Source organism: Perissodus microlepis, chromosome 8 (assembly GCF_051167445.1).
Source record: "Perissodus microlepis isolate ML-2025 ecotype Zambia chromosome 8, ASM5116744v1, whole genome shotgun sequence".
Lineage (NCBI taxonomy): Eukaryota > Metazoa > Chordata > Actinopteri > Cichliformes > Cichlidae > Perissodus > Perissodus microlepis.
This window is the reverse complement of record NC_140468.1, coordinates 13,855,086-13,865,710: the sequence shown is the minus strand read 5'-3', so window position 1 is coordinate 13,865,710 and position 10,625 is coordinate 13,855,086. Positions and strand designations below refer to the sequence as shown.

At 41.4% G+C, this 10,625-nt stretch overlaps 1 protein-coding gene across 4 annotated transcripts in view; it reads left to right on the top strand.

Annotated features, from left to right (window-relative positions):
• The window catches only part of ccdc186 (coiled-coil domain-containing protein 186), a 28,605-nt gene extending 22,313 nt beyond the window's left edge, over positions 1–6,292 (top strand). For 3 of the 4 annotated variants that reach the window (XM_084937683.1, XM_084937684.1, XM_084937685.1), the window contains exons 15-16: positions 894–1,113; positions 3,455–6,292. In XM_084937683.1, coding sequence (XP_084793809.1) covers positions 894–1,113; positions 3,455–3,538 — 304 coding nt within the window. In that variant the 3' untranslated portion in view covers positions 3,539–6,292. Of the gene's footprint in view, positions 1–893; positions 1,114–3,454 lie in introns of those variants that run through there. The other variant, XR_014801118.1, reaches the window with a different exon arrangement.
• The last annotated feature ends 4,333 nt before the right edge of the window (positions 6,293–10,625 follow it).

Genomic DNA, 10,625 nt, shown 5'->3' with positions numbered 1-10,625 from the left:
TGCACTCTTTTATTAAGTGATTGGAAAATGAAAGGATACGGATGCAATTGGAAAAGGCCTGCGCATGTTTCAGTTTTGATGTCTAAAGTCTAACTCAAATATCTTCCCTCATATGACAGCAGACTTTAAAAAAAATGCTAACATTTTAATCTCCCTACCCTACTTAACCAGCATCTTTCGCTTGAGCTTGCACTTTGCATTATTTTCTCTCTCACTCTCTGTCTTTGGTCACATATTGACGGAGGGGGGGGGGTAAGAATGTAGGCGGCAGTAATGAATTGAAATTCAGTGGCGGCTCTCTATGGGTCTGGTCTCCTCTAAATGGAAACACTTGCTCCTCAGTGTTCGCTGGGCTGCGATGGGAAAATTGAACAACAGGAAGTTTAGAGCTGTTAAGTTGATTAATTCTCTTCTTTCCCTCTCTGTGACACAAACGTAGCTTAACCTCGACACCATATTGTTACTGTGATGAAAATGTATAATGAACATGAAGATTTATCTCACTTTCTCATACGCGCATGCAGGCATGCCAGTTGATTAATTGAATCCTGGTCGGCCGCTCTTACGCCGCGCTTTCATTACCTTTCCTTCTCTGACAGGCACAATAATATTCTTTCTAACTATGACTGAATGTATCCCGCGTACATGAGTGCAACAGCCCATCCCAGTGGGATTAGTATTCTTGTAATGTCGGCTGAGTTTTTTGGGATTTTTTTGCTGCTGGAAATGGTTTATTGCTCTGTGGGAGCATGGAGAGCTCCTAACTATGAAATCCCACTTTCTCAATTTTCTTCACTCAGCACTCTCCAGCCGATGCATTCACTTTATTCCCTTTTACTTTTTTTTTTTGAAGCATGTGGTTTGACTCATCTCCTCCCTCTTCATCCCTGCAGAATTATCCAGAGCTATGTGCTGAGAGAGGAGACAGGGGCCCTCTCATCAGAGGCATCTGATATTAACAAGGCCCACCTCAGCCGGCGGGGAGGCATCATGGCTTCGCTTTACACCTCCCACCCGGCAGACAGCGGGCTGACCCTGGACCTGTCGCTGGAGATTAACAGGAAGCTGCAGGCCGTGTTGGAGGACACGCTGCTGAAGAACATTACGCTGAAGGTAAGGCAGCAGGCTTCATCGCACCAGAGTATTCCTCTTGAAATGCAGAACAACTCATTTAAACGCAGTGATGATATTGATGACCAGAGCAGTTTCCTTTTACAGCCTCTTATTTTGAGAGTGGCGTTTAAGTTGCTTTTTTTTTTTTTTTTTTTAAGTATTTTATTTTGTGATTCGAGCGGATAATTAATCAGCCGTGCGAGCGTCACGCTTCACCTTTGGAGCGACGCAGCCTGACGTGACTTCATTATCAAAGCGTGAGGGCGCTGCAATCACCATTTTAATCCAACAAATCTAAATATAAAAATGTGAGTTGATGTCAAACTGGTGGATTCACAGTTTGACACATCACAAAACAGAAAAATTATTCACATGAGCATTTCTAATTCATACAGCTGCCAGCGTAGCATTTCCCCTTCTTCTTCATTTGCACAGATCACGCTCGTGCTTGTAAAGGTATATTCTGCTGCTGCGTTCGTGTTTTTGTTTGTTTATTTTAACGGTTGGAAGATGTTTTTGTTTTTCTAGCGTTTGTGTTCTTGTCGTACATTAATCTCACACCTCTGTAAGCCCTGGAGACTGCAGCATCCCTGGCTCGCTCTGCTTTAGCGCCTCTAGCACAGAAAGTTTCACACTGAGATATTTGCTATTAAACTTCTATCATCTCGACGTCCTACAAATTATTATTGCGTTAAGTTCAGTCAACTTTCTTGTGTATCTCTTATGGCATCTTTTAATTGCGTCATTGCCTTTGTATTCTGTTTAATGGCAGGAAGCAAACCGCGCCACACAGCCAGTTATTGTCAATAACCGCATGTTGTGAAACCACCATTAAAAATAATGTGATAAAGGGCAAATGTCGGACCACCTTTTCCCTTTCGTTAAGTGGTTAAGTGGTGTCCATCCTCATTTAGCGTGCTGAACCTTTCGGTCTTTTAATGCACTTAGTAGTTTCTGACTTGTTGATGTCGTATCGATCAATATTCCTTCTCAGGTTTGAAACTTGAGAGGGGATATGACATCATGTAGAGGCTGGATGTGGAAAGTATTTATTTATGTCCCCTTAGTGGACACGATCAGATGTTTTTTTTGGGGGGTTTTTTTGTAGTTGTTGTTTTTTTTTTTTTAAGATTAACCTTGTTAAGACTGGCATTAACCACCCAGCTGGAGTGTGGATGTATTTATCAGAGTGCTGCGTGTTGACCTTGTTGTGCATCTATGTTGATTTGCTCATATTTATTCACATTTCGTCGCTGAACATAAAGCTTACAGCCTCAATTTGATTTTGTGGATGTAACCAGCAGTCACAACCCAAAACAACATTAGCCTGTGATTGTGTGGCGTTTCTCCATTTCGCTCTGTTTTGCTCTCCACCGGCTCCTGAGGGAAATCTCTCTCCGTGGCTTCTGAATCCTCCAGAGCCGTTCAGTAGGTAGCTGCCGTCAGTTAGTGCAGCGCCGGGCTTGCAGTGAGTTTTAACAGAGGTCATTTATTTAAATGCTGCTCGCTGTGGATAAAAACAAGACAATTACAGGCAATTTACCGCTGTGTCTGTTTCTGCAGTCAGCGTGCAGTGCAGTGCAGTGCAATGCAAGCAAATGTCGACATAGAAAATGTCAAATGTGTCTAGAATCAGTGTCAAACATGGTGGGCCAGAAAAATAAATAAATCGATAAATAAAATGACAAAAAACACAACAAAAACAGCAAAACAAAATATTTCTAGTGTTTCCAACACGCCCACATAAATCCAAGCAAAGTGTCACCACTCTTTCAACATGTATTGTCGCAGCCACTTTGATGTTTATGTGGGAACAAGCTTTCATAAATATTTCCAAATGATGCAGCCAATCAGCTTCTTATTGTTTTTTTTGTTTGTTTTTTTTACATATTAGAGACTCTCTTCATTAAAAAAGAAAAAACCTGAACAAGACAATAAATTGCAATAAAATGTGGGAGTAATTTCTGGCTTTCAGACTTCTCTTTCTGCAGATGAAAGATGATTGGCAGCGTGAAGGAAGGAATGATGTAAAAACACTCAACGTTAAAATGACAGTAAAATATTCAGACAAAGCCATATCAAGGCTTCACTTTTACCGTGATGGATGATCCAGACTTTTCTGATTTTTAAGCCGCCGATGATTGTCCTTCATATTGATGAGATTTGATGGCAGCAATTGGTTTCTGCACACGGTGTGACTAATGCCCTGCTATTTTCAGAAAACATCAGGAAAATGGACAAGACAGGGGTTGGTTATTAACAATAGAGTTATAACTAGCGCACCGGTCCCTCGTGTGCCGCCGCTTTAATGCTTCATCTTCCCTTTTGTTCCGTTTCTCAGGAGAACCTGCAGACTCTCGGGGCTGAGATCGAAAAGCTCATAAAGCAGCAGAGGGATCCCGAGGACGGCGTGAGGAGGAAGTGACACGTCCGCCTCACAGGCCCGAGAACTACTTGAGGACCTCTGTTTGTTTTTGGTTTTTTTACACGCATGAAGAATGAGTTGAATGTCTAAGTGCCAGCAGCCTGTTTCGTGAAGAAGCACTCAAACTCTGTTTCTGTCCATTTGGGGAAAAACAAGTTATCTAAACCTACTTGAATGATCTCTATTCCATCCATATTGTAAAACGCCCTCTATGTTTTTGCCTCTGACACAACGAATCTTCCTCTGGCTCACCTCTGGATCACCCCCCCCCCCCTCCCGAGCCACACCAAGAAGACTCTTAACGCCAGTCGCTTCTAGCTTGAAACTTTTATTTGCCTAGTAAAATAATTGACTTCATTCTGAATGTATAGCAAATTCTATCTGGAGTGTAGCTAAAAGAAAAACAAGAGGCAAAGATCCTGACATTCTGACACATTAGGCTCCACAGATCTCCATCCATCATACAGTAAATACACTGAGATGATCTCATGGCCAGCATGTTCTCTCTGTCTCCAAGCCAAATGTATTATTGTTATTATTGCTGTTATTTTTTTAAAGACTGCTTCCTCAGCTCGACAGCACGCCACTCCATATTTAAAGGTAAACCTGAAGAAAACAGATCAGCCGTGGCTGGTGCAAGATTGTGAACCAAGGTTCTTCACATCAGCAAGACCTGACCATCTGTGCGACACCGCTGCTAGACTTGAAAGGAAGCAGACTGCTTCAGTTTCCTCCTGGCAGCCATCAGCAAATCCTAGAAGCAGCCCACAACGTATTTTCACTTATTTTCTTTTAGGTTGGGTTAAAATTGAGTTTTATTTTAGTACACGTGATTTCATATCTGTTATTCTTTATCACTCACTTTCCTGTGGATTTCTTTTTTTTTTTTTGCTCTCAGTTTAAATGAATGAATACCTCAAACATTTTAGTCCTTAACCTTAGTGTTTAAGCTCAGATTGTAGGCAGTTCATTAGCATCAGTTGGCAGTAGCCCGTCTAATCCAGACACGATGTGTATGTCTCAGCTTTCCGGTGTCATTAGCATTCCTCATTTTTTTTGGCAGATGCTCAGTGTTTGGAAACTTTTTTAGCACCGTGTGTATAATATGATTTGGTAGGAGGTTGGGGGGAGAAAAAAGAGACTGAAATGTTTAGGTATTCTTGTCACACTCCTCTTTTTTTCTTCTTCTTCTTTTTTTTTTGTAGCGTCACTGAGTCCATTGAAGTAAATCAAATGTAGATGAATCAAAGGGAGAACAGGAGATCTGCAGCTATAGCTCAGGAAAGCCAACAGAAATATATCCAGGGACAAAGTGCAATGCTGATCCTATTTGTTTTTCTTTTCTTCTCTTTTTTTGTGTTTCTGAACGTGACTGTCTGTCTCCATGTGGTCTGTTTATCGCTCATGTCCGTGCAACAAGCACCTGTCCCAGTGTGTGTGTGGATATTTAAAATGGTGTGTGCATGGCTGCATGTGTGCCTTTTTGTTAACCTCTCGAGCCTCGTTGTGTTTACACCTCGTGTACATGCTTCAGCTGTCGGGGCTTATAGGCTTTAACCAGAGTGACCATGGAGTTTGTTCCACCGAGAGGGAACGTGCGATTTGCATTTAGAGCAGAGTCTGTCAGCCAAACGAAGACGCGCGCACACATACACACACAGACCTGCAGCTCAGCATCCCCGAGCTACACACAATAATGCTTTTGTCTCTCGCTGACAGCTATTTAAGTAAGAGAGATACACATTCGCAAACACTTTGGATGAAGGGAAGAGAGCAACTCAATTTAACAATGCCAGTCTCTTTTCAGTTGGTTTGATCTGATTGTAGAAGCTGTCACAAAAGATAAGCCTCCATTTCTTTTTTTAAATTTTTTTTTCCACAGTCTGAAACAGGCTTTTATGGGTCACGCCAATCCCCCCCCTCAATTCACCCTGAGGCGATGTTAAAATGGACCACTATGTTAATAAAGATGAAAGTTTCCAGGATTGAGGGCGCGGAGTCTTTAAAGCCTCTCTATTTCTGCACAGAGGTTTCGGTGTGTTGACTTTTTTATTTCATCCGAACTGACTTCACTGCGACGTGAGCTCAGTATGCAAGCGTGCAGGTAGCAAACCTGGAGTTTGTGTCTTCATTCTGGGTGTTATTAGCCTTTTTTAGCTGATTTTCAATGAAGTTGCATTTTTGCAAATTATGCCAGATTTTCATTTTCATGCATCTTTAATCAAGAAGTAGGTGCTTGCTGCTGAATAGGTGATTAACGTTCTTGTATTTTGGCAGTATAATACAGCCTATGCAATACAGTCGCATGGGATTGTCCAAGTAAATCCTCCGAGGCATGCTAATGCGCGGCGTCTGATTTTTGGTCATAGCGTGTCAACCCGAGAGAGGCGACGTTCCCGCTGATCCAACACAATTCCACAGCCTTGAAATGAAGCCATGCTGCAGCATTGTGCGGATGACTAAAACAAACCTCACGTTTCCCTTCGTGAATATGAAAACACGGTGTTCAGTATGTGCGAGTGCCGATCTGTAAAAGAAAATGAGAGAAGTTGCCATTATTTGTTTTCCTGCTGTGCAATGATTCCCTTTGATCTGTCTTGTGGAATATTCAAACTGTGATTATATTATACATTTGTAGATATGCCATTGTGTAAAATTCTGATGAGATGTTTTAAAAAAAAAAAAAAAAAAAAGATTGTGGATGATGTACATACTATGTTTTCAGGGAATAAAAGGAGATGAGTCTTAAGTTCATCTTGAATATCCTGCAGCAGTCTTGCTTTGTGCTTTTCCTCCTTCCTGTTGACACTAACATCTGTTGTCCTGGTTTCTGTTTATCGGGCGTGGTGGAATTGAGCCTAATTCAGGTGACAAAGCGATTTTTGCGCCCAGATGACCTCCCTCTCAGTGACTTTTGTCAGCTTTAGGTCCCACTTCAAAAGCAGCGGCGTCAGCGGTACTTGAGGTCATGCACGTCGCTGTGCCGCTGTCCATCAAAGCAATCTTCCATTCAGAGGATTTAAAGTCCAAACTGCTGCTTCACAGACATTCTCCTCACTGGACCTGAAAGACGCACCAAGCTGAAGCACGTCCATTTAAATATAAATATAAATCCGTACATTTTGGCTAATTTCCAGAAAGCAAATAATATTTTTCCCCTTTCGCACCTTTTTAAATATGTGGACTAAGTGTCAACAGAACTTTGTTAGGTACACCTGTTCTACTGCTTGTGAATGTAAATATCTAATCAGCTAATCATGTGGCAATGCATTTAGCGATGTAGACATGGTCAAGATGACCCACTGGAGTTCTAACTGGGCATCAGAAAGGTGATTAAAGTGATTTTGAATGTGGCTTTTGGTAGAGTGGATGGTAGAGTCAGAATTTGGTGCAAACAGCATGCTAGCATGGATCATTGGTTGGTGGTGGTGTTATAGTGTGGGGGATATTTTGGGGGGACACTTTGGCAATTGAGCATTGCTTAAATGCCACAGCCTCAGGATTGTTGTTAGCCATGTCCATCCTTTGATTACTAAAGCGTTCTGATCTTCGATGGCTGCTCCCAGTTCAGATCATCTCATACTGTTTTCTTGAACATGGCGGTGAGTTCAAATGAACTCCACAGCCACCAGATCTCAATCCAGCAGAGCCAGTTTGGGATGTTGTGGAACGGGAGCTTTGCATCACAGATATGCAGCAACTGTTTGATGCTCTCATGTCAGTAAGGATCAAAATCTCAGGAATGTTACCAGCCCCATCTTGAATCTATGTCACGAAGAATTTGAATTTCTGAAGCTAAAAGGGGATCCAACACATTACTAGCGAGGTATACCTAATAAAGTGTCTGTTGAGTACATGCAGACACAATCTAGAAAGCAGTGGATCTGACACAGGTTAAAGAGGAGTTCCAGGTTTTGTATCTTCAGAGGGAGCTGCCCAAAAACTGCCTCAAGTTTATTAGCAGAGTTTGAGAGAAGGTGCAGTCTACCAGGCCACCTTCTGGCAGCTGAGGTACCATGGCCGCTGTTTTGTGTCAAAATCTCAGTTACAAAAGCCTTTTTTGTTGAACAATACCCTTAGTCATGCTGCTCAGTCTGCTCACATCAAAATTTTGCATTACGCACATGCTGTCTCATGGTTATGCACATGTACAGACGCTGAAAAACGCCTACAGAACAACTGAAAGCACCCTGTCATCAGAAATATCATAATTTAGCAGCATAAACAAGACATTTCTTTCTTTATTCTCATCAAGTAGGGGTGAAAGTTCCTATTTTCTCCGCGGGCACAGTAGCAGGTTCAAATATCCAATTCAGGCGAATGGTTACTGAGAGGCTATTTTTAGCTCACAGATAGCGGATTCTCCTATCAGCTTAGATGACCACCCTTGAATTCATAAAGCATTGCCCATGTCCTTTAGCCGGAGCACCAACCTTGACAAGAGCTCTTAAGGTATAAAGATAACAAGTCTATCCTGTCTCACTGTTTCCCAGCCCAGATTTAGGGAGCCTCCTGCAGTAGCTGTAACATTAAGATAAAAAAATATCTGAATATAAGCAAGTCCTCATAACGACCATCATTACATTCCACTTATTCTCTTTTAACTTAACTGTTATGTAATTCTGTGCACAAAAATAACCCTTTAATTGGGAATATTCATGTATCCGTCTGGTCCGTCCTATCTGTAATGCTTTGATTATATGCCACTCTACGCTCTGCCTCTTCAGATGCTTTGTCTCGGCCTCTAACATGGAAATTTAGACAATTAATGTTCTCCAGAGCGGCGGTGCATTAACAGCCTAAATTTTTGTCTTGTTCGTTGAGATTTGTGTTTGATGAAAAGGTGCGGAGCTGCAGGTTTTGGCCGTTTGGACAACTATTCATGGTTTCACATTAAACCAGAGCTACATGTGGATGTGTCTGGACTTTGTCTTGTGTATGTGGGGCCAGACGAGATACAGTCAAAGCCTTGGGGGGAGTGATAACTGCAGGGAGTCAGCAAGAAAGGTAGCGATAAACCTTGAGTGTGATGAAGGCTTTTTAAACGGCCCGGAGTGTAGTTTCAGTGCTCGGGAGCGGTGCAGGAAAACCAAGCAGAAACTCTAGCTTTATTAAAGAAACTCTAGCATTAAAGGAAAAGATGCCCTGAGAAAGCCTGAACCCGTGATTCCCACTTCATTTGTGACCCTGCTGGAAAACGCTGGAACTCATCTGTTACTGTAACAAAACAATACTCTACCATGCACACTTTTCAATGTGGTTAAATAACCATAATTTATTAACAATTTATTAACACTTTTGCTCTGCATGTTTGATCACTCATCTAAATGAGAAGTTCAGATAAACTACAGACGAGCTGAGTAGGACTGGGAGGAATTGCTGGTGGGACACAGCGACCTTCACTGCGAGGGGTTAAAAACCCCAAAGTCAGCTGGAGGGCTTAGAAAAGGGCACTTTTCCCCTTTTAGACTCAGCTTGGTCTCTCGGGAGCTTTGAACGCTCTGTGAAGCCCCTCATCATGGGAGTGCAAGTCCACCTCTCGAACTACAATGCTGTTGTGAAGGACCAATCCATCTGACCATGAGTGATTCATTATATAAGAAAGGGACTTGGAAGGATTAGAAGGTGCCAAAAAATAAACATCTCCATATAAAATGCCTTGCGGCGCTGACATTTTATATGGGCGGGAAGATGTGGACTCGGTAATAACACTTGCTTCCATCACTGTAGTCGCTGGAAAGAGGAGTTTAAGGTTGGTAACCTAAATATTTTGACACTTTCAGATGACATCACTCAGTTTTATTATGAAACTGGAGCCAGCAGTTCATTACAAGCCTAGAAACAAGGAAAACTGCTAGATTATTTTTGTCCACTACATGCAGTACTGCAAAACTGTTTTGAGTCACACTTGATTTCTTTACATTTTTTGAAGTAAGAAATAGGTACAGCAAGTAATTGAAACATATGCAAACATACATGAGGATACTATCTACGTATAAGGCAATATCAAGCCTGAAAGTCAATATTTGGTATGACCACCTTCGTTCTTTAGGTAGTCTTCAGGAATAGTTAAAAGACATTTTAAAACTCCCCTTTGGATGTTGTCTGCCTTTTTTTTTCTGTTCTCTGTCACGATGATCCCACACGGCTTCAATGATGTGCAGGTCTGGGCTCTAGGGACACCAATCCATGACTGATGGTGTTCCACTGTGTGCTTTTCTATCCAGGTATGTATTTACCTTAATGGCAGTGTGTTTGAGATCACTTTATAGATATTATTGCATAGTAGAGCAAAATATGATGGTACTTTTCTTTGTTCTGTTTTACAATAGTTTCCCTAATTTCCTTCGGGATTAATAAAGTATTCTGATTCTGATTCTGAAAATTTGTCAGCACTTCAGCCCTACTCAGCCCTAAGCTATGACAGAGCTTCCTCCATGTCTAAAGCCATTACAGATGACTACAGATGTTCTTCTGCTCTAGATGGGGTTTTTTTTTAGGCCTGACACATCTCTTTTCATCCTTCACTTGTCCAGTTTCCTCAGTTTTTTTAAGGACACACTGCACAGCGGGCTGAGATTTGCTAAATTTCCAACTAATAGCACTTTTGAAATCTCATTGTTCATGCAAAAAATCCAATTTAATTGTGTGAACGTTCACATTTTTCATAGATTCAACTAAAGAAATGTAAACAAATTATGTGTTTTTGTGAATTCTGCCTAAAGGTATAATTTAAACGTTGTTCTTTGATTAGTCATCTGTTATGTGTAGACACAACGCTGCCTCCTATCTTGAATTAAGAGCCTTTTTTATACTTGAATGATTCATAGGTAAGTGTTAATTGGTTTAACAAATGAAAAACAAAAAGAAAACTTTGAAAGGCTTTCGGGAAGAACTATTGCTGAAGATTCCTTTCAAAATTACACGAAAGTCTTGCTTTTGGAAGCAAAATGTTATTGCCTAATAGAGTAAGCCTGCATGGGTGGAGATGGTTTCTGCTACCTTTGAAGAGAGGAACCTGCTTCCCAGTTGCATCTTATCATAATAACATCTTGTGATCTAACCTTAGTGTCCAAATATTCTTTTA